General features: G+C 30.5%; 1 protein-coding gene across 3 annotated transcripts in view; it reads left to right on the top strand.

The window, feature by feature from the left end:
• The window catches only part of LOC145248335 (four and a half LIM domains protein 2-like), a 432,228-nt gene that overhangs the window by 87,394 nt on the left and 318,581 nt on the right, over positions 1-26,253 (top strand). The window contains exon 1 of one of the 3 annotated variants that reach the window (XM_080110245.1): positions 14,073-14,379. The exons of the other annotated variants lie outside the window; for them this stretch is intronic. Coding sequence (XP_079966371.1) covers positions 14,275-14,379 — 105 coding nt within the window. The 5' untranslated portion in view covers positions 14,073-14,274. Of the gene's footprint in view, positions 1-14,072; positions 14,380-26,253 lie in introns of those variants that run through there. 3 annotated transcript variants of the gene reach the window in all.

Genomic DNA, 26,253 nt, shown 5'->3' with positions numbered 1-26,253 from the left:
AGAGGCACACAAACCTCAACTCTTGCCAGAGGACCAGAAGACCGACTAATTCTACAATATTCAGCCATCCAATTTTCCGACCTGTTCATCTGATGAAATATATATAGATACTAGCCTGGATGCCCGACGTTGCCCAGATGTTTGGAAGTGTGTGTTGAACAAAAAAAAAAAAGTGTTAGTAGGCAGGAAGGCTCGAACCCGTACCGCGGAGGAGGAAAAGAAAGTGAATAAAAAAAAGTGACGTCTTTGCTGTTGTGCCCATCACCAAACCGGAAGTGACGTAGGTTTAAATTCAGGCTAGTCAATCAAAAAGAGGAGATGACTTTTGAAAATATCAACGAAAAAAGCGACCCCTCCCTGTAGAAAAGTGCCCAATTGAGGGTGAAGGAATTTATATTTTTAGCCAATTTTTCGATATTTGTCATCCGAAGGGTTGAGCTTCAAAACGTACCGATCTTGTGAAAATCCGTCACCTCTGTCGAAGGTTTTAGGCAGACATACAAACATACATACCTAAATACCTACATACATGCATACATTTAAACAGACAAGTGAGATTTATATTATAGAAATTACTGAGACCACATTAGAAAGACTACCAAGATATCCACTTAAAAATAATAGTCAACCTTATCTATGAATATGAAAAAAAGACGTGGATTGCGTACATGACAGACATTAAATTTGGAATATTCTGAGTGAGTTATAACCACAGCTGGGAACCTTATATCTGTAGCAACATAATTTTTGTCTGGGCTCTCTCAGTATGAACTTCTGTTTAAAGAGATACTAACTTTTCTAAAGAAGAAATCAAATTCTGAATCGTTCAAAAACTCCTTATCAGACATATTTCCATTTTTTTGTGTGGTCTCTTTTCTCGTGGATACGAGCTGCCTTCAATAAGTTTTCAGACTTAACACTTTTCTTGATGGTATAAACATGAAACTCTAGTCCCTTTCAAAGTAATCTCCTCTGGCTGTAATGCACTTGTTGTACTATTCCAACAACTTTTGGAAGGCCCCATGGAAGTCCTTTTGCGTGAACATGTCACTGACGCTTGTCACAGCCTCTTTCATCTTTTCAATTGCCTCATAATGACAGCCTCTAAGGTTTTCCTTGAGCTTAGGGAATAACCAAAAGTCACAGGGTCTGAACTATAGGGAGGGTGAGGAATTGTATTAATACCCATGACAACATCTTTTTTTCTGATCTTCTCCGAGCGCCCTTAAGATAAACTTTGCGCAAATCTTCTGCATCTTCAGTTCCGCACAAATAATTTTATGTACAGTTCCCACACTGACATCAAACTGTGCACTTATTGTCTCTATAGACAATAAGTCCTTATCCTTGAAATTGTTTATTTGGTCAATCAACTCTGGTGTTCTGACTTCCTTACTCCTCCAACACCTCACCATCCCTCACAAACTCTGTGCCTTCCTTGAATCTCTTATGCCACTCAAAAACTGATGCTCGATTCATGCAAAATGGTCTAAAAGCAGTCTGAATCATTCCATACGTTTTTGTTGCATTTTTTCCAATTTTAAAATAGAATTTTATTGCATATCATTCTTCTAAAGTGTTCTCACATCCAGAGTGAATTTTTGAAATTCACCAACTGTGACAATCAGGCTTTGGTAGGGTGTATTCCAATTCCTAGTGTAGCTATTCATTTAAACGTGAAATCATAAAAAATGGTCAGCCATCTCATAAGATGTATAGCAACAACATACTGAATGTTCAAGAAATGCCTATACAAAATAAGTCTGGAAACTTATTGAAGGCACCGCATAAATATTTCTCATTCACAGCAAGTCTGTTAGTCACATGCATTGCAATTGTGCAACCGACTAAACATGCATCTGCATAATGCATGTTTACAGAAGCTCCTATCAAATTAACTGATCTAATCTGTGGCCAAATGAAATTCCAGATCAAACACATTTTCAATTTCTTTTGTGGACTCTTTTCTCTTACACAAATATTTCCCATTCCTCAGCAGGTCTGTTATTTGCATGCATTTAAACTATGCTACCAATAAACATGCAACCACCCTGTGCATGTTTACATAAATAAATGGTTGTCATTCACGTAAATATAAAATAAAGATTCGATTGAGCAGTCATCACTTTTTTTTTTTTTTAAATGAACTTGATTATCAAATTGTTTTTCACTAATTTCCCAAACATTTTTCTTTTTGCAGGATTTCTCTACTCATGGTTAAATATCTCTCAACCACAGCAAATCTGTTACATGTATTGCAACTATGCAATACAATAAACATGCATCCACATACTGCACGTTTACAGAAGCTCCTATCAAGTTAACCAATCTATTTTGTAAAGGAAAAGGCGATATCTATGAATGACAAAGACACAGCATACAAATATTAATACTGGTGCTACCAGATCAGGCTGTCTGAAGATATTGGTTTCCTGATATGAAACGCACCTCACATTGATGCCTTTTGTTTTTCTACTTTTTTTTGCAAAACTTAATTATGTTCTGCAAAACCAAAAACAACCCACCTTTTCTCCCTTTTATTTCTTTCCATTTGCCATTACTCTTATCTCCCCCCCCTTTCCTGACTGGTTTCCTAACTCAAAATGTATTAAACATTAATACTGTAACCCTTTTCCCTCTCCCATTGCAAAACTCATTCATGTTCTGCAGGGCAAGTAACAAAAGCGATAAACTCCACTATAAAACAACCAAACCAAACACAACAAACTAGCGATTGAAGATACAAAGAGCTTGAAGAATAAAAACCTTCTACAAAATAACTGGATGCAACATGAAAACTATTTCCAAAATAACTGGATTCAGCATTAAATAACTTGAAAAGGGTTGATATGCCGTAAAATAAGAAAACTAAACAAATATTGATAGAAAATCATAAACTTTGTTTAAGAAACAAAAAAGAGTGAATAGTAACGAGAGTTCAAAATATTGATGAACGTTTTAGGCAAAGAGCGAGTTGTTTTATCTTCTGCATAAATAAAACAGTAATAATAATTTTAATAGTTAATACTGTGATACCTTTAACGTACATGTGTTCGTGTGTCACTGTTTCCAGATTATAAATTATTCGATCGGGAGATCCTATTTATTAAAAAGGAAGATAGAAGATGATAACATACTACGAACATTAAATTATTAGTATTTTGATGCGCTAACTTAATGTTCGTAGCATGAAATCACTTTCTATCCTCCTTTTTAATAAATAGGATCTCCCGATCACTGAAGGGGCAATGTAAAAAATAAAAATAAAAAATTTAAATTAAAAAAAAAAATAACAAATTTAAATTAAAAAAGAAAATAAAAAATTTAAATTAAAAAAAATAATGGCGTTGCTTTTGAGTCGTTCTAAAAAAACATACTAAAATATACTAAAAACTGAAATATGCCTTCTTTGTCTTCTAGCTAGTATCCAAGGGTAGTATCTGTTCTATCTAAAGATGGTATAATGATATTATAAGTTTTCCGTTCATGCTGGGCGTCCATACAATGGAAATATGTCACAGACTCCTATAAGGATATTGGAGATAAACCGTAATAACCAAATATATTCTGACACTACATTAACCGGACTACTTAGATAAATACCTTTACAGTTTCATCAAAAAGGCTACAATAATATCGCAGGGTCTCCACTCACAGAAGCAATATATTACATATGAAAGATGCTGCTGTGGAATTTCCACAGGTCCTGTTAGTTTATATAAATAAAACAATAGATGTATGTATGTGTGTGTGAAAATATTTAATCGATAAACTTTCAAACTACTGATCATGTAACACTGAAATTAACAGGAAATAGTAATCATACACCAATGATGGTTTATTACGAGTAAAATCTTTGTTTGGATGGACGAATAATGCGTACAGAAATATGTTGGCAAGTTGAAATGCAAAATGTTCATTTCAACTTGCCGACATATTTCTATTCGTTTTTGCACAGTAGTTTAATTTTAAATCTTTCTTATCTCGATAGCTCAAATGGTAGGGAATGTGGCTGGAGTGTTAAATGTTTTGGTCTCGATTCTAGCTGATGGCACTCAAGTCAATTTTTGAACTTCTGGATCAGTACTGTATGTTAGGTACAATATAATATTCGTTAGAAAATTGGCTCTGTAATAAATGAATACAAAATCTGCATAAATTAAAACATATTTAAGCGTACTTTACAACCAGGCAGGGCCGGACGATCCCCCCTCCCTCTCACTAAGACGGTTCAGTTTAATCATGAAAATCTAAAATCTGATAAATTGTATAAATAATTTCAACCAAAATCTTGATTTCAAAATGATTTTATTTTTGTTAACAAGGTTCAATTCAAAAATTGTCGATGATGTCAAAAGAGCTACACAAAAGAGAATTTGGCCAGGAAAACAAATACTTATCTGTCCTCTTCAAAAAAAAAAAAAAAATACTCCCTTTGTGAGGCAACATGCTGACTCACAAAACGAATTACAGTGTTGAGTACATTCGGTTTCTCTGCACTGTTCAAATTCTTTACAACACCTTACACCACTGTACAATGCTGAATGAGTGGTCAGACTGGAAATTCAAACTTAAAACAACAAGAGGCTTTTTCAACAGACTGTGACAAGAGTGTGGGTCAGGCGGCCTTTTGATAACAAGCAATCTCTGCTTTCAGTGAATATTAGGAATAAATTAATCTTTGCTAACTGTTTCTCTCCATCAGTTAAAGTATGATGGCTGCTGATTGGCTGATTTTCAACTGATATGACAATAATTGAATTGCAAATTATTATTTTTTCTTTCTTTGAATATAATTTCAATATTTTATAATTTTAATATTTAAAATTTTTGTATAACAGACGCATTTTAATTATTTTAAAATTTCATATTCTATCATGGAATATAAGTTTTATCGTTCTGTGTCTTTTGTTAATTTGAAATTAGAATCCTATATATACACACACACACACACACACACACATATATATATATATATATATATATATATATATATAGTTTTTTTGTTGTTGATTTTTTAAACGATATTGAGGTTAGTGTCTTCACCTTGAAGATCGGATGTATTTGTTTTAGAAATTACCATTTTTTATTTTGGACGTAAACAAATAATATTTTTATTTATTTATTTTTTTTAAACAGTAATCTCCGTACATGCATGTTTCGGGGCCCTACCCCTCTTCAGCGTACCTTGACTGTTATTAGGACTCGAACCCTGGAACTTATATATTTCAGTCCAGCGTCTTATCCATTACGCTATGATACCATAGACGATTTACTGTTTAGTTTTTATCGTTTATATATTTACATAGTTTTTTTGTTGTTGATTTTTTAAACGATATTGAGGTTAGTGTCTTCACCTTGAAGATCGGATGTTTTTTTTAGGAATTGCCCATTTTTTTTATTTTGGACGTAAACAAATAATATTTTTATTTATTTATTTTTTTAAAATAGTAAACTACGTACATGCATGTTTCGGGGCCCTACCCCTCTTCAGCGTAGCTTGACTGTTATTATATAAATTCCAGGTTAATATTTTCCAGAGGTAACATAACCAATGCAGTTTTAATGAGGTTAATACAAGAGTGCTCAATACCAAAGTAGGGCAAGATATACTTTTTATTTGTTTTTCAAAAACATTAATATTTTGCTACACATTTATGAGCATGTTTTGATCAGCCAATTGACCAAAACATACTCATGAATGTGTAGCGACATATTAATGCTTATGTAAAACAAATATAATTACATATGTATAGTCATCCACATAGAGTACAGTTTTGCTGAATCACAGCTCATCCGTGCGGCTAGACAAGCCACTACAATATATATATATATATTATAAAACTCAAATCGTCTTGCTTGCGGTTGAAGCCATTAATCTGGTTTACAGCTTCCGGTTTGAAAAAGTCTGCGCATTTGTAATAAAATAAAAACAAAGCCATGGAAGTTTTTTTTTAATCGATAATTTTTTCGCGTTTTGGTAAAACAGGTTTGTTTGCGATTAAAACTATTTAAAAGTATTTTATATATTCTGTAATTGACAGTTTAAAGACGTTAAAATTATTTTTTATTTATTTATTTTTTTACATTTTCACCCCAAACAAGGCATATTTCCACTTTGTTGTAGGGGGCTACTATCAGGGACATGGGCATCAGGGGTACTGTGTAGGGAGTTGGGCAGCAAGATGTCGGTTCACATTGCACTTGAACTTCTGCATGTCAGTACAGTTGGAGAAGCAGCGACCCGGCAGGGAATTCCAAAGTTTAGCTGTCCTGGGGAAGAAACTACTGGAGTAGAAGGCTCTTACATCTAGGGATCTCTACTGTGAAGGGGTGAGATTTAGCTGCTTGTCAGGGGTATTTACATCGAGGAGGCACAAGTACTTGCAGTTCATCAGAGCATTCACTGTTAAAGTACTTGTATAAAAGGCAGAGGGATGCAACATTTTTTCGATGGGACAGGGGCTGAAATTACTCAGATCATTCCCCCACTAACAAACAATCATGAGGTTGCTTGCACGACAACTGACAAGGCTAATCTGCTTGCCAGTCGGTTTGCCTCAAACTCCACACTGAACTCAGTACACCACTCACTCCCTGATTTTCCTCTGCGAACAGACGCCACGCTTGACGATTTGAAAATCACCCCTTCTCAGGTACATGCTATTATAAAAAACCTAGACACCTCAAAAGCATGTGGACCAGATCTCATCCCGGCTGTGCTATTAAAAAAATGCTCTGCCGAGGTTGCTCCAGTTCTGTCCAAACTTTACAATAAATGCCTTAACGAATCTTGTTTTCCCGACTGCTGGAAAACCGCCTCTGTGGTACCAGTCTTCAAGAATTCTGGTGAAAGAACTGACCCACTAAATTATCGCCTCATTAGCCTCCTCCCGCTTTTCGCCAAAATATTTGAGTCCTTAGTTAATCAAGCCCTAGTCCAGCACCTAACAGCTGCTAAACTCCTGACTGACAAACAATATGGATTCAGGCAAGCCCGTTCAACAGCAGATATCTTAACTGTAGTTTCTGAACGTATATACCGTTCATTGGATAAAACAGGGGAGGGTAGAGCGGTGGCACTTGATATATGTAAGGCTTTTGACAGGGTATGGCACGATGGTCTTCTAAGGAAAATTAGATCATATGGAATCACTGGAAGAATTCATAATGTAATTAAATCCTTCTTAAGTAATAGAAAAATCAAAGTTGTCCTCGACGGACATACATCCAAACAATATGACATAAATGCGGGAGTACCTCAGGGGTCTATCCTTGGACCTCTATTATTCCTGATATTCATAAACGACCTCCCTGATAATATTGTTTCGGAGATGGGTATATTTGCCGATGACACCACTCTCTATAACAGATATGAGGGGAAAACAAATGAACACATATCCAAGGAAATGGCAGAAACACTAGAGGACGACCTCCAATCCATAGTGGAATGGGGACCAAAATGGTTGGTCACATTCAATGCTGCTAAGACTAAGCTTGTTTCCTTCAATAACTACAAGAAACCTTCTCTACCACCAATAGCAATGGCCAAGAACACATTGCCTGAAAGTACTTCTTTTAAACTCCTCGGCCTAACGTTTACAGGGAATATGAACTGGAATAGATACATTGAGAGCATTGCCAAGGCTGCTGCAAGGAAGGTTGGCTCCCTCTACCGTGCTAGAAAACTACTTATGCCTGCCAGTATCCTATACCTCTATAAGGCAACCATTCGCCCATGTATGGAGTACTGTTGTCACATCTGGGCTGGTGCATCTGCTGCTTGTCTCTCGCTCCTGGACAGGGTTCAAAAAAGAGTCGCCAACCTGATAGGTCCTGAACTGTCATCTAGGCTTCAACCTCTGTCCCATCGACGAGATGTTGCATCCCTCTGCCTGTTCTACAAATACTTTAATGGTGAATGCTCTGACGAACTGCAAACACTTGTACCTCCCCGACGTAACTACCCCCGACAAACCCGACAAGCTACTAAGTCCCATCCCTTTACAGTAGAGATCCCTAGGTGCAAGAAAGCCTTTTACTCCAATAGTTTCTTCCCCAGAACTGCGGGTCTTTGGAACTCCCTTCCGGGATTCTGCTTTCCCAACTGCAATGATGTGCAGAAGTTCAAGTGTAATGTGAACAAACATCTTTCTACTCTTCTCCCCTCATAATGACCCCGCTAATTAATTCCCTAATAGTAGCCCCCTGCTTCAAAGTGGCACTGTGCCTGTTTGGGGTGAAAATTGAATAAAAAAAAAAAAAAAAAAAAAAAAAAAAAAAAAGATCAGCTTGCCCAGTCATTGAAACTGTGTTAATAAAAAGAAAGTACCTATCAACACATAACATCTAACTTATTTTTATAAATGGAACATAACAAAAAATCGTACAATAAGTAACTGTTACCAAAGGCAATAAAAGTGACATCTCATAGTTAACTGGTGGGTTCAGAAAACAAAAAAACGAAATTAAAACTATTTAACGAGTAAATCCTATTTCTCACTGTAACCACACCCAATAGCAGTTATTTTTCTTACGTATTTGATTTAGTTTTTACGATTTAAACTATTTTTAAGACTTTTTTTTTATTGCCTTGAGATTCATAATTAGCAGTTTAAAGACATTAAAGTTACTTGCAAATTAAAATTATTTGCAAATTTATTAATACTTGAAGATTATGCTAACAATAGACTTTTTAGCCTGTTAAAAACGGGCAAAAGTTATAACCGTTGACTTGCTTTCATTAAGAGTTGCATTTCTTTTTACAAAACAAGTGACGTCAGAAGTGACGTCAAACAAATTTTAATGTACGGTTGACCAACACTATGTAATGTAGCTTTATTTTTCAAAGCAAATATAAAAATAGTTTTTGTTAATTTTTTTTGGTTTCCACCTTAATATTTTCCTTTAAAATGACTACTTGTTAAAGTTTTCTGGTATGCTGAAAACCAATATCTCATTTAAATTTTCCACAGGCAAGTAGATTTCTGGATATTAAACAATGTAATTCCTTATGTTAAAACTGATGGTTATTGCTATATGCGCAAGCGCAAATATTTTTGCCATAATTAATATACTCACTATTCCATAGTTAGCAATAACATATTGACCCAATGGGTCATGGGTAGTCTAGTTATATTATAAAACTCAAATCGTCTTGCTTGGGTATTGAAACCACCCATTCGGTTTATAGCTTCTGCTTTGAAAAAGTAAATAAAAATGAAACCATAAAAGTTTTTTTTTTTTTAGTTAATAATTTTTTCGCGTTTAAAATATTTTAAAAATTTTTTGTGTTTAAAATATGCAAATAAAATTGTTTTTGCCTTTTTGACATCAGTATTTTACGAATTTCATTTGTATTTTTCCTTGCAAGTAGGAATCATTTTAAAACAAAAACTAAACAAATATGTTCACAATTTAAAGTCTTTTCTATATATTCTGTAATTGACAGTTTAAAGGCATTAAAATTACTTGTATCAGCTTGCCCAGTCGTTGAAACTGTGTTAATAAAAATAAACTAACTATCAACACATAATAACATCTAACTTTTTTTATAAATATATTTTTTTTAAATTGGTTTGCGTTACAAATAAAAAAAAAATTGGGTAAGATTGGAGATTGGCAAAATACTCTCGATCCCTAAATCATATAAAAGGAACAAAATTCCCCTAATCACCGTTATGTTACTATGCAAACAATATATTAACAATGATATCGGTATTTCAGAAGTTAACAGTTTTCAATAAACAGAACTTCTTTTTCTAAAATAAACAATATAAACATAACTTTTTAAAAAATAATCAACACTTTTTATTTATTTTAAATAGTACTTTTTATAACTTTAAACAATATAAATTTAAAAATTTTTAAACAATATAAACAAATTTATTTGTTTAAAACAGATATTGTTCACGAATGCTTTTGATTATACGGGGAAAGAATTTCTCCTAAATTGTTGTACGTTTTTAGCACCCCAAATGTTTAAAACAATTATTTCGATTGTATTTTCATTGCAAGTTGGAATGGTTTAAAAATAATTAAAAAAACAAAACAAATATGTTTTTCTAACGTAAAAAGAAAATCAAAACAAAAACTACTTGATCAATTTACATTCTATAAAAAAATATTTGGTATTTTTTTATGACCTAACCCAGCATAATTTACCTCCTAAAAAGAAATCAAAATATACTTATTTTAGCTGATACAGCCTTTAAAGATAATATAAAAGAAGGAATTTAAAAAAAAAATAATAAAAATTTAACATTTCACAATGGTGATCACTTTCTTATATAAATTTAACGTAAAATGAGCACCCACTTCTTGGCCACGTGCAGTGAATGAGACATGTAATCGTTGTTTGCATTTGGTGGCGGAGGAGGGGTAAAAAGTGAGAACGGGATGGGTTGGGGACATGTTCCAAGCATTTTAAAAATGCATAGAAACACCTCAAAACGTGTGGGGGAAGGAGGATTTCTCTTTTATTTTTAAGATTTGCTTTGGAAATGTAATTAATTAATATTTCCAAATATTTTTAAGGCTGTTCACACAAAAAAGAAAACTAGGGTAGACCTGTACAATGCACACACTCTCATATTTTTTCTTTTCATCTTTTTTCATTTTTTTCTTTTCAATTTTTCTTTTCATCTTTTTTCAATTTTTCTTCTTTTCATCTTTTTTCAATTTTTCTTCTTTTCATCTTTTTTCAATTTTTCTTCTTTTCATCTTTTTTCAATTTTTTTTCTTGTCATCTTTTTCAAATTTTTTTCTTTTCATCTTTTTCATTTTTTTTCTTTTCATCTTTTTTCATTTTTTTCTTTTCATCTTTTTCATTTTTTTCTTTTCATCTTTTTCATTTTTTTCACTTTCATCTTTTTCATTTTTTTCTTTTCATCTTTTTTCATTTTTTTCTTTTCATCTTTTTTCATTTTTTTCTTTTCATCTTTTTCATTTTTTTCTTTTCATCTTTTTCATTTTTTTTCTTTTCATCTTTTTTCAATTTTTTCTTTTCATCTTTTTTCAATTTTTTCTTTTCATCTTTTTTCAATTTTTTCTTTTCATCTTTTTTCAATTTTTTCTTTTTATCTTTTTTCAATTTTTTTCTTTTCATCTTTTTAAAAAATTTTTCTTTTCATCTTTTTTCAATTTTTTTCAACAGATTACACCCTTATATAAAGGATTTTTCATTTAATCTAAGGACAATGATATTAAGCCCTTTATTACCCAATGTATTCTGTATTGTTTTCACTGGTCGCCATGTTTGTTTTCGCACATATATGCATTCAATTTTTGCACATTCATACATTAATTCTGTATGCTCACTTGCACTTTTACACATTAATTCTTTATACTCACTATTCCATAGCTAGCTGTAACATATACTGACATAATGGGTCATGGGTAGTCTAGTATATATATATATATATATATATATATATATATATAAAATTATTTATTATAATAATTATTAAATACCTACAGACACTAGTGTTTCATCCTTTCGGGAATCATCAGTGCAGGGTGTCATGATTAACACCAGTCAGTAGACTCGAACCCGGCGACAGAAGCCATCCCATTCGGCTACCGTTAATCGCGAGAAATGCTGTTGAATTTAAACATTTATTTTTTAAATGCTTTTTAACGTCTATCAGAGTGATAAAATCAAGAAATGTTAAGTTTACACGTCAAAAGCTCCTGGAAACTTTAATATGAATAAAAATATTTATATAGAAAGCCTAACCAGGTGAAAATTATCAATACAACCAAATTAGGAAATAGAGCTTATCATAAAAGAACACAAGTAAATTATAATTTACAAGAATTTATTATTCGACAGGATACTCAAAAAGAAATATTAACAATTCCTTAATCCACAGAGTTTCAAAGAATGCGTTCTTTTCATCAGAGGAAAGATTTTAACAAAATAATTATTGTAGTGAAACTATGATTTTGCTGATAAACTGAAATGAATTATATATGCATAAAGTTAGTGGAAAAAATTTATGAAATGCAGAAAATAAATGAAAAGTGAAACGATATGCAGTGATCAGGTTCAAAAGACGAATTACTCTTAAAATGCGATGCTTACATAAGTAGTATTCAAATTTATGATAGGCAATATTGACATCGCGATCCAGATTAAGAATCCAAGGATATATACTAGCCAGTCGCCTGGCATTGCCACGTCGTAAAATATGCATAAATATTATATTTTGATTAATGCCGAATTCTTATTAATTATAAAGAGAAATACCGTAGGTATTAAACGTAACGTTCAATTCCTTTAAAAAAAATGAAGTAAAATAAAAAAAACGTAAACGGAAAAAACTGAAACACATGCATGCGAATATTATGTTTTTTTCTAAACAATTCAATTCTTGCAAGTAAAAAAAAAAAAAAAGATACTTGAATTGAGATCGAAACCAAAACCTAAAGACAGTGAATCAAGTAGGATAACCATTAGACCAGCTTGATACGAGTTTAAAAAGTGTTTTCAAACCTAATTATTCTTATGTAATCTGCCATGTGAACGATTCACACATACGCATTCATGAAACGGTTGACAAGCAGATAAAAATCCGATGACCCCCCCCCCTCTATAAGTACCAAATTTTCAATCTTGGTCTCTTAGCAGCCCTTTTTTCTGGATGAAAATAGATTACAAAGTTTTTCACATGTCTGAATACCCTATATACCAAATTTTAAGTGTGTAGATTAAAAATTTGTTGAGTATATAGGTTGATAAGTGTCCTCACACACACACACACAGATTCTCACTTTTATAGATATATAAATAGGGTGTCTCCAAAAATGTACTGCAATGAGTTTTTCATGACGTTTACAAATCCCTTGGTGCGCGTTATCAGCATTGTCTGAACAATAATGTTCATCAATTTGAACATTTGTGAACATGATTCTTCAATTAAATTTGTCTTCTGTATAAGAAGCTTTTTCATTTCATTCTGTGTTCATAAATGTTTTATTGTCATTCAAAGTGTGAGTACATTTTTGTTACGCCCTGTATGTATGTGTCTGTGTGTGTGTGTGTGTGTATATATATATATATATATATATATATATATATATATATATATATATATATATATTTACACAGCCAAACAACGTCGCAGCTCACAAGAGCCATGACAGTCAACAAATCGGAAGTCCAAGACTCGATTTCGCCTTCACAAACTTTAATCTTGGATTTCACATTTGTTGACTGTCATGGCTCTTGTGAGCTGCGACGTTGTTTGGCTGTGGAAATAATTATATCATATCTCATATTCTGAAAATTATATGTATATAAAATAATTTAAAAAAAATCTTCACCAACAGACCTCTACTCAATGTTACCCCTCGAAGTATGAATAGCAAAATAGAAATTTAAAAAAGTGCGCGTAGCATTTTTTTTTTAAAGTTCCTTCTATCTCTCGTAACTAATTGAATATCGTAGAAAGAAAGCTACCACAACCGACTGTTTGACCTAGTTTCAGTATTCTTTTTAGAACAACTACTAGTGAGAATTATTTTCTGATTCCAATGCAATAATTTTTTCCATGGTGACCTCCAGGGGATGCATATTGTAGTATTTTTTTTTTTTTTTTTTTTTTTACGAGTTTGCTTCCTATAATAGATGAACCATTGGATAAGAATATTGCTTAAAATAAGCGGATTATTATATATGAACACTTTCAATGAAATTCGTTCAATTGTATGCACGCTATTTCTGTCTGTGTGTGTGTGTGTGTGTGTGTGTGTGTGTTTGTGACAGTCCATCGTCATTGTTAAAAAAATAGTCTTTAATGTAGCAGCTTAATCTAGTTTGTTGAGCGATGAGAAATTGCTTATGAGTATGTGCATTATAAGTAGTAGCGTATATTACAAATGCAAATGTTTCCCATTTCGCTGTCTTCTTTCGCATAGATGATGAGAATAGTTATTTAAGGATGTGACAAACTTTACGTGAATAAAAAATGCTGCAGAAAGTTCAGATTGGCATTGATTTACTATGCGCTGCTTCCTAGACTTGAGACGAGTGTGTGTATTGATTGATTTGGACGAGCTTAACGCATTGTGTAGAGTGAGACCAAGTATGGGCTTATGAGTGCACCGGTCCATTCATTTCGGCAAGAAAATCAATCGCAACCAGGAAAGGCACTAGAAGAAGACGACGCTAGTTGTTCAAAATGACTTTCAAGTGGTAGCGTTTCATTTTTGTTTCTTTTTTATACACTCGGTCAATTGTGCATTGTTTTCAATAGTTTTTTTCCCCCCACAATGTCTGAGTTGGATATTCTCTTGGAGTGGTTGTCTGAACCTCTACCTGTTAGCCATAACAAAAAGAACGTGCAACAAAGGAAACTACAGTACAAGTCTGACTCGGTATTTATTTATTTTCTATACTTATATATATATATATATATATATATATATATATATATATATATATATATATATATATATATATATATATATAAATTTTTATCATTCTAAAATTATGAATTTTCTAAATTTCAGTTTAAATGATACATTAATTTTTATTAATTGTTTTTTTTTTAATGGATGCTTTTTTTTTTTTTTTAAATTTCATTACATATACACTAATACCCTAGGGAAAGGTATAAACCCATATATATCCTCCCTCCAGCGACGGATTAAATAGTAGGTTAGACAAGACTCAAGTCTTGGATATGCAACTACTCTAGGAGAAGGAAAAACTACAAAATAACACTAATCTTTCTCTGTTTATGCCGGCACTGTTTCCAGTCATTCAGAACTTCTCCTTGCCACTAGTCTTAAGCAGTACCAGTCTAGATGTGCAGTTAGAGATTGCACAACTCTTGTTTTACAACAGACCCCTCCTCTCACAGGGATCCTTACAGGGGGGGGGTAGCTACTGCCTCTCAAGACTGAAAGGGCACTATAAAAAGACATACAGTTTACCAAATATGCTAATAGAATTGTTTTTGGTTAATACACTTTTAAAATATTTATATAATGATAAAATACAAAAATATTTTATAAATATCTGATGGAAATGTTTGCATTAATTTGAAACATGTACCACAATTATTAGTAAATATTTCTCAAATAAATTAATGTTTGTTGATTACCCAAATCTTGGAGAACAAAAATATTGAACTTTAAAATATCTTTAGAAATAATTTCATATAATATAATTTCATATAATTCATTTGAATTATAGTTTCCATTTTGAAAATTGTTTCTGTGAGATTTTCTTTTTCTAAAATTTCACCTAGTTTTAACCTGAAGACATGTTTTCTTAGAAATTGGCAACATTTAATATTTAAATGCAGCATTTCTTTTATGTCTTAATGAAATATTTAAAATTTTATTGGAGAATATATTTAAAATACGAAATCTCCAAATATTTTTAAAACGTTTCTAAAAAAAAAAAACTCATTTCATGACAGTGTTATATATATACTTGAACAATAATTGTATCATTTACTTTATATTTTGTTTTTGTACATGAATTTGTTTTATCTTCAGATAAATGTATTTGGAGGTGTTTTTCTTTTTAGAATTTATATTAATACAATCAGTGTTGGGTTTTTTTTTTACATTCTATGAATAATTCTTTGATATACCATGAATTTTGTGTGTATATTTAAAATTATCTCAAATTATTTTAAAAATCATTGATAGTACTAATAAAAATATCTGTTCACATTTCTTTTGCTTGTGTATTACTACCCCTCCCCAACCCCCCACCCAGAAAGAGAAGGTAATTCCTGAAAAGATAGTATTGTGATAACAAACATATACTACTTTACCCCCCCTCCCCCCCCCCCCCAAAAAAATTAAAATTAAAAGGGGAGCTAATGCCTGGGAAGATGATATTATGACGAATCAATATATCCTACACTACCCCAACCTGAATTGAGCATTGAAAAATAATACATTAGTTTGAAATAATACAGGAAACTGCATCCACAATACAAGATAATACAATAATATCTTAATAGAAGTAATAGTATAGTTTCGGCTTCAGATAGACAGATACCAAGTCTCCTTTAGTAAAAGATATTAAGAATCATGAGAGGCAAATATTTTGAAATAAAATAATTTTAAGATATTATAGTATTTCATTTTACATCAAAATCTTGATTTTTTTTTTTGCGTCATTCACAAGTTATGTTATATATATATATATATATATATATATATATATATATATATATATATATATATATATATATATATATATAATATTATATAAAAGTCACTTTGTGTGTGTGCGAGTTCCTTCCTTATAGGTTTCAAAACGGCTGAGCCTATCTTTTACAAATTTCACATAAAACTAATTTATATGTCTGGCAGTGTTTTTAGATATGTTTTCTACAGAAATTCATCTGATAAATATCGAAAATCGAAAAAATCCGATCTTAAAAATAGTCTTTCTTCTCTTATAGATAAAAAAGAATAATTTTTACAGGGGAATATTTTACATTACACCGGTCAAGGGAGATAATAGAATCTCAGCAAATCATTTTTTCTTACCCCCCCCCACAGATTTATTGTCATCTGGAGATATAGCTTAGTGGTAGATCATTCGACTACAAATCGAATAATCCCCTGTTGAACCCTGGATGTACCTCATCATTTTATTTTAATTTTTTCTATTTAATGAGTTCAATTTACGATAAAAGAAGAAATCGATGCAAATCATTTCTTCGTTTGCATATTTTTAAACTAAACATTAACCAGAAGTGACTTTTCCAGGGCATTCATCGTTAAGCCCAAATATTAGCTAATGTCATATTGTAAACAAACACAGACAGAATTTGCTGAACGACATGATGATCATTATTTTTATTTATTTTTTTATTTTTTTGGCGAATTAGTCCACCGGGCAAATTATTCCTCGTTATGTATAATAATGAATAAAGGATTGATTCTATAATAATACACACACCATCTGCATAAATTAAAATATCATGTATCATCGTTAATTCATTACCCACACATATATATAATTTCTAGCAGAAATACCCGGTGTTGGCTAGGAATAAAAGTGTTTTTTTTTTTATTTTTATTTTTTTTTTTACTTCATCATATTTAACACTCAAACTCTGCCCTCGTAGGGAAGCAAAGAAATAGGAATACTCAAACATATCACAAATTCATGAGAATCAAGTGTTCAGATTGGATAATAATTTTCATTGAATTTACCATGACATTACCAAAGAAAATATATTTTTGGTCTTGTTATAAATAAAGTAAATCTTTTTTTTATTTTATTTTTTTTTTATTTATGGGCGCATATCCTCAAAATATTATTATAAAAAAACTTTTTTATGGGCACATATCCTCATAATATTCTTATAAACTTTTTTTATGGGCGCATATCCTCACAATATTATTATAAAAAAATTTTATGGGTGCATATCCTCATAATATTATTATAAAATTTTTTTATGGGGGCATATCCCCACAATATTATTATAAAAAACTTTTTTATGGGCACATATCCTCATAATATTATTATAAAAAACTTTTTTATGGGCGCATATCCTCATAATATTATTATAAAAAACTTTTTTTATGGGCGCATATCCTCATGATATTATAAAAAACTTTTTTATGGGGGCATATCCTCATAATATTATTATAAAAAACTTTTTTATGGGCACATATCCTCATAATATTATTATAAAAAACTTTTTTATGGGCACATATCCTCATAATATTATTATAAAAAACTTTTTTTATGGGCGCATATCCTCATGATATTATAAAAAACTTTTTTATGGGGGCATATCCTCATGATATTATTATAAAAAACTTTTTTATGGGCACATATCCTCATAATATTCTTATAAACTTTTTTTATGGGCGCATATCCTCACAATATTATTATAAAAAAATTTTATGGGTGCATATCCTCATAATATTATTATAAAATTTTTTTATGGGGGCATATCCCCACAATATTATTATAAAAAACTTTTTTATGGGCGCATATCCTCATAATATTATTATAAAAAACTTTTTTTATGGGCGCATATCCTCATGATATTATAAAAAACTTTTTTATGGGGGCATATCCTCGCAATATTATTATAAAAAACTTTTTTATGGGCGCATATCCTCATAATATTATTATAAAAATCTTTTTTTATGGATGCATATCCTCACAATATTATTATAAAAAACTTTTTTATGGGCGCATATCCTCACAATATTATTATAAAAAACTTTTTTATGGGCGCATATCCTCATAATATTATTATAAAAAACTTTTTTTATGGATGCATATCCTCACAATATTATTATAAAAAACTTTTTTATGGGCGCATATCCTCACAATATTATTATAAAAAACTTTTTTATGGGGGCATATCCTCGCAATATTATTATAAAAAACTTTTTTATGGGCGCATATCCTCATAATATTATTATAAAAAACTTTTTTTATGGATGCATATCCTCACAATATTATTATAAAAAACTTTTTTATGGGCGCATATCCTCATAATATTATTATAAAAAAACTTTTTTATGGGCGCATATCCTCATAATATTATTATAAAAAAACTTTTTTATGGGCGCATATCCTCATAATATTATTATAAAAAACTTTTTTATGGATGCATATCCTCACAATATTATTATAAAAAAACTTTTTTATGGATGCATATCCTCACAATATTATTATAAAAAAACTTTTTTATGGGGGCATATCCTCACAATATTATTATAAAAAACTTTTTTATGGATGCATATCCTCATAATATTATTATAAAAAACTTTTTTATGGATGCATATCCTCATAATATTATTATAAAAAACTTTTTTTATGGGCGCATATCCTCATAATATTATTATAAAAAACTTTTTTATGGGCGCATATCCTCACAATATTACTATAAAAAACTTTTTTATGGGCGCATATCCTCATAATATTATTATAAAAAACTTTTTTATGGGCGCATATCCTCATAATATTATTATAAAATCTTTTTTATGGGCGCATATCCTCATAATATTATTATAAAAAACTTTTTTATGGGCGCATATCCTCATAATATTATTATAAAAAACTTTTTTATGGGCGCATATCCTCACAATATTATTATAAAAAACTTTTTTATGGGCGCATATCCTCATAATATTATTATAAAAAACTAATCAAAAATTAATACCACCATTCGAGTCCACGTAAATTTTTTTTTCTTGTGGAAAGTTGTATTTAGTTCTTTGGTTTTGTTTTTAGTTGCATTCCCCGACAAAGGTGCCCCCTCGAGGTAAATACTTCTGACTAACCTGACAACAAGCAAAATCCCACCCTTTCACTGTAGAGGTCCGTAGATGCCGGAAAGCTTTCTATTCTATTGGTTTATTCCTTTGAACTGCTCGATTTTGGAGTTTCCTTCATATATAAGATGATATATATTATGTATTTACTTCAATAGTGCTTAATACATGATTAGATCTTAGTACTAGCATAAAATATATCTATGGCAAGTAAGCTACATAGAAGCGTCCATGTTTCATTCACAAAGGAAACCATCCAGCTAAATACATTGATTTTTTTTGTTTGCGATTGCTTTTATATCTAAATAGTGTTTGCTCTAACCAACTGAGTTCTGTCGGTATGTTTATTTCTTCTTTGGCCATTATTTTCATTGGTCAACGGCAACGGCTGAACTCTTTTAAAACAAAAGCCTGGCTGTGGGTCAAATTAACGGGTTATTTTATTCGAACACATGGAGACTAAAATATTTGTTTTCATCGGTATTTAAAATTTAGAATTTATTAATTTTATCTAATTTTTTTTTTAGTTATCCTTAATTAAAGTTTATTCTTTGTTTAGATGCTATTTTGGTTCTACAATTTAATTTAAAATTGCTTGTCCTTCGACTTAACTATCCACTTTTAACGAAATATCTGCTTGTCCTGCTTCATCATAATATTTTGGACAACATTCACCTTCTTTTGTTTTGAAATGGTATTTTTTTCTTATTGAATGTGTTTTTATGGTTTTTATATCTGGTTTGAAATTGGAGGAAGGTTTTCCCTATGTAGTATTTTTTGCTATCCGAGTTTTTATGTGCTAATATAATGGCTTGATAAATGATGCCTTTGGTTAATCAGTTATTTTATAACAGTTATTTTATAACAGTTATTTTATAACAGTTATTTTATAACAGCAAATGTGCACGAGTTCTACAGTTATAGTTTTTCTCTTCATTATTAACTTTCTTATTTGCATTTGAGTGATTGCTATTTATTATTGATTGAGTTATTACTATTTCTTGCAATTATATTATTATTATATTGATTACTGCTTTAACCCATTTTGTTTTCATTTTTATCTTTAATTATTAGTACAGCTTATTTGCCATATATATATATATATATATATATATATATATATATATATATATATATATATATATATATATCCAGAGAGAGAGAGAATAAATGACAAAAAGTCATATTCCAAAATTCATGATGTTGACCATCTTATAATTTATTCCTTTAATTTAGTTGACTTATACAATTCTTGACAGTATCTGTTTCGTAGCGCAAAATCAATCACTTAGTTATATCAATCAGTGAATCTATTATGCCCTTAACTCAGCAATAATCAATCGTCAAAAGGAATTGAAGTGTGATTATATATATATATATATATATATATATATATATATACTAGCAGAAGTACCCGTCGTTGACTGGGTTCAAAAATGGCCTACAGAAAATGGACTGTGATTGATGAAAGTATGATAGTTTATGAAAAGGAGGGGGTTGTAAAGAGATAGGTTTTGATACTCAAATATAAGCAAAATATGATTAAAGTAAAGATAATTTTCGCGAAAATATATTTTTTATATCAACTTTGTAGTTTATATAAAAATTCATTTAAGTAGTTATCGCCTCAAATTTCGTTTTAATTTTGGTTTGCTGAAATTATTTCAAGTAAAGAGCATTAAAAACTATTTCAAATCAAAAAGAAACATGAACTTAACTTTTATTGACTATGGTAACATTTATTATTTTTTTAGGTAGTCGTTTGTTGGCTTTTCTTCTAAACACTCTTGAGAAATAATATCGACGAAATATCGAAAAACAAAGAAATGAAAACAGTTTTGAAAAATAATGAAGCTTTACTTACTTTAGTAAAATAATCCGAAACAACAAAATGGGATATTAAAAAAGTAAACACGTAATTACTTAAGTTTTTTAAAGCAAAGAACCTATATTAATATGAATAAGAAGAAAATGGCGCCCTTTTCAAGCAGAACAGCTTTGTTTCAGTTTTACAGTATTGAACGGCGTAGTATTGTGCCGTCGGATTCAGGGTTGTACTATTGTAATATAAAGAACATGCAGAAAGGATTGTAATCAACTGAATTCCTTCTAGTACACTGACAAAAAAAGCTTAAACATATAAATAAAAATAAAAAGGTTATGTAAACGTTTTTAAAAAGACACGTAATCACGTGAGCAGGATTTTTTCCTTCTTTTGACACGATAACAAGTAACGTTCTTATTTTTTATTATTTATCTATTTATCTATTTTCGAAAGAGTACCACGTGCAAGTGGAGAAGGAAAAAAACAGAGTTATGCAAAATTTGTGTCGAGAATTGTCTAAAGTTCCGACTTTTTTTTTTTTTTTTGGCTTTCACTTTAGTAAGAACGTGAATTTATGAGGTGAATTTATTCGACACAATATGATTCAACTCAAAATAAATAAATAAATGCTAACATGAATTAAGATTAAAGTTAAGGTGTTATTGTAGATCCTCACCCCTTTTCGGCATTAAATAACCCGAAAAAGGTTGATATGCCGTAAAACAACCAACCAATCACCCCTTTTAAAAACCTTGTTAAACTTTGTGACATATTTACATTCTATGTAGGTCAGGCTCGAACGAACACCCAATACTTTTATCATACCATATTTCTTCAAACTGAAACATAATTATCAAAGTATACTTACGCAAATAGATCTGAAAAGTCTTTGTTAAAGTTTGTGCCATATTTCTATGGAGTACAGGCGTGAACGCAGACCCCACAATTTTATTATACCATCCCTATTTAAGTTGAAACATACTTATCAAAGTATTCTTATGTACATCTATATCAAAAACCCTTGCAGACGTTTTTTTTTTTTTCATTTTTTTTTTTCCATACTTGGGGGGCCAGGCACAAACGCAGACCCCACAATTTTAATGAACCACCGTTCTGCCAGATCAAACATACCCATTCCTGACCCTCGATACATCTTCTATCCTTATATGTAATCAGTTTTTTAAAATAGTCAACCATATAGGAGCCTATTCGTGACCAGACACACACACACACGTTCAGCTTTATATTATGTATATATATATATATATATATATATATATATATATATATATATATGAGTGTAATATAATAATTTTCCAAGTTCCAAATATCAAGTTTCTTCAGTTGGTCATTTATAAGGCTGTGACAACAGCATATTCTTTTAATTGTTTTGACTCTCGAGTGTGTATCCGTTGATATCTTAAATGCTTTTATATAGAGTGATGTGGTTCTCGGTTGATTAACTGTGTCTACCTGTGTCTGATATATACTCGAGAGTCAAAACAATGAAAAGAATATTCTGGTGTCATAGCGCTAGTCATTTATTACTTTTCAAAAGATATCCATTACAATATAGTTTTGTATTGTGACTAACAAGCCTGCAAAATTATTTTATTGTTGCATATTTAGTCACATAAAATTATTATATTACAATATATATGCTCTGGAACCCAATAAAAAGGCCTTCATTAAGTTTGGATTTTTTTCAAAATTTATATAAAAAAACTTTTTTCATTATGTTTTTAATTCATTACAATTGGTATAAACTGAGTAGTTTCGATTAAACGATTAACACACACACACACACACACACACACACACACACACACACACACACACACACACACACACACACACACACACACACACACATGTGTGTGTTTCATGGTAAGCAATTGATGATCCCTTTAAGAACATTGATACTATTGTTTGTTCATGTAAGTAAAACTGTTCTGCGTACTTATTGATAAAATAATGTTCCAACGAAGAACATTTTTTTTTTTATTTTAAAAATTTTAAAAAAACTATATATATATATATATATATATATATATATATATATATATATATATATATATATATATAAATATTCGTTTTTCATAAGCAAATTTATAATCCTTGTACAGAACCACTTGCGAGCCTACCCGGAGTTGCTCAAGATAACAATATCATAAAATTTGAAATAAAATTCATATAACGTTTTTTTTTTCTTTTTTTCTCTCTCTCTCTCTTAAATATTTCAATGTAAAAGAAAACAAGTCATAGTTGTTTTTTGTTTAACGCATGAAGTCTCAGACAATAGTTGATTTTACCATGTGGTCGACCATATGAATTTGTGATTCTAAAGTTCACTTCATATCCCATTTTCGGTTTAATCCCCAAAACAATAACATTCATTTGTCCGCTGCTTCTGTTTTATCCAGATCAGTTGTATGACACATGGTCAATAGTCTCTTCAAATAAACCAATTCTTTCCACATGCCCATCACATGTCATTAAGCATAATTAAATCCTGTTATTATGTTTCTTAATGTTTCTATTAAATTATTTGAACTATTGTCCTTATCTTCAATGTTATTTATACAATGTTCTGGCCAATGTAACCTCTGACCTTCATGTGTATCTTGTCAAACTTAAAAATTTGTACAGAATTTCAAACGGATCCTTCGATTTAACCCACACCGCTAACATACTTTTGTTCTATCAAGTAAAAATCTTCAGTAATTCACAATTGTATTCTTAGTATTGCCTGCACTGAGGATTGAACCTTCAACTTCCAGAAGTGTGTCACTTAAAACTGAATTTCACCTAATACTTTATCCATTACACTACAGGTCTTTGCAGACAAAAAGATCCCGAGTTTGACAGAAAGATTCCCAAGTTTGACAAGATGCACTTAAAGAAGGCTGAAGGATACATCGTGAGAAAAGTTGTGAAAATTTTACTCAAGATGAGAACAGTAGTTCAATGAATGTAAATAATACAAGTGTTCTCAGTCATACTTTTATCCTCCTCTTGAAGGAGATATTTCTCACCACCTTCCAGCCTTGTGCCACATCTGGCTGCCATATGATTTTGGATTTAATAAAACAAATCTTATTTAATATTTAAGAATAATATTTTCTGTTCATTTTTTTGTTTAAATGTAAGAACAATTAAGAAACTAATCATTTTTACGAACTTTGCTGTTTTGATGTTGAATTATTTTGATGTTGAATTATTTTAATCCACTTTTATAGAAATTCAAGCGTGGACATCTCAAGTTTTTGAGAAAGTCTTGTTTGTAATTAGATTTTTTAGTCGAAAGAAAGCAACACTACAAACTGATTTTAATGACTTCATACTAAATATATAATAATAAAAATTGGTTGGTAATTCTTTTCAAAATTATCATAAACTTGTAAATGAATACAAAAGTTTGTGTCTGAAACATTTTTTTTCTCAAGCTTACAACTAACGTTGGTGCTTGTTGAGAGATAGGCGACAGATCGATTTAAAAAAAATGTTTTAAGCAAAAACAATATTACATACTTGATTGTCATGTCGAAACTAGTAATATATCCAAAAATTACAATTCATCGAGTAGAAGTAAAAAGTCTATTGCTATACAAGTTAGACGTTATTACTAGGGCTGGGACAACAGCATATTTTTTTCATTGTTTTGACTCTCGAGTGTGTATCCGTTGATATTTTATATACTTTTATATAGAGTGATGTGGTTCTCAGTTGATTAACTGTGTCTGTGTCGGATATATACTTGAGAGTCAAAACAATGAAAAGAATATGCTGTTGTCATAGCCTTAGTTATTACAATGTAATCTAAAATATACGTTTTGACTTATGTTCCTTGTGTTTGAATTCTTAATCGTCTGTTCTTAAACATCTATGAAAAATGTAATTTTCTCCGATTTTTCATAAAAATTACTTTTAAGTATAAATAACTTTCTACTCAATGAATTTTCGTAATTTTTGGATATATTACTATTTTTGACACGATAAGTAAGTAATATTGTTTTGCTTAAAATGACATATTTAAAAAAAATGATCTGTCGCCTCTCTCTCAACAAGCAGCCTAACTTCTGGTCATCTCGTGGAAGAATTGCAAAACGTGCATATAATCTCTTATTCAGTTACCACCCTACAGTCGGTTTTAAGGAGAAAGTCTTGCCCTGAAAAAAGCAGCACTCTAAATTAAGACAAAAATGAAAAATTACCTAAGCCTGAAAGGATTTCTCCTCCACTGACAAAGGACAGAACAGCTCAAGTGTAGTATCAAAACAGACACTACATGTTGATTTTATCCAAAATGCAAAGCACATAGACATATAGTCTGATTAAGTACTAAGGCACAAAAGAAAAGATTTTTTTTAATATTGAATGAAAAAGACAGGAATTGGATCAGATTGTATGACGTCATTGAATAATTATATATATATATATATATATATATATATATATATATATATATATATATATATATATATATATATATATAACCTGAGTTTCTTCAGCTGTTATCGAAACCGAAACCAAAACTTCTGAATTCTTGGTAAAATTATTTATTAAAAAAAAAAATAGTAATAACTTGTATAACCTATAGCTTGTATAACCTATATTCTTGGTAAAATTATTTATAAAAAAAAAAAATAGATGACTTGAGTGCCATCAGCTATAATCAAAACCGAAACCAAAATTATTGCATTAAAAGTATTCAGATAAGAACTAAGTCACAACAGAAGCAATATCTGACCATTGTCTCTTAAAGGCCTGAAATTTGGTATAATATTAGTACCTGTACGGTTGATTGTTACTTTAAAAAATGTTCTAAATTAGGTATAAAACTTTTTATTATACAAGAATTTTTTTGCAATAAATTTGCAGATATATTTCAACAAATGCTATGAATTAACCAAACTTCTTCAGTGTAAAAAGTCTTTTTTACACCCATTTGGTTTATTGTTTATCAGACTGTAATGTTATGTTTCTGAATTTTTTAGATAACAATCAATAATCTTTATCATATTCATATTGTGCTTTCCTTAGTTAGTCTGTACGTTACGTTTTGAAAAAGGACAAATACAATTTTTGAAGACCAAACTTCCTCAAAAAAACAAAACAAATTCACAAAACTTTGCTTTAGAAAGACCAAT

Source organism: Euprymna scolopes, chromosome 26 (assembly GCF_053919585.1).
Source record: "Euprymna scolopes isolate OS-2025 chromosome 26, ASM5391958v1, whole genome shotgun sequence".
Taxonomy (NCBI): domain Eukaryota; kingdom Metazoa; phylum Mollusca; class Cephalopoda; order Sepiida; family Sepiolidae; genus Euprymna; species Euprymna scolopes.
The sequence above is the reverse complement of the archived record's forward strand: the minus strand, read 5'-3'. Positions and strand labels throughout refer to the sequence as shown.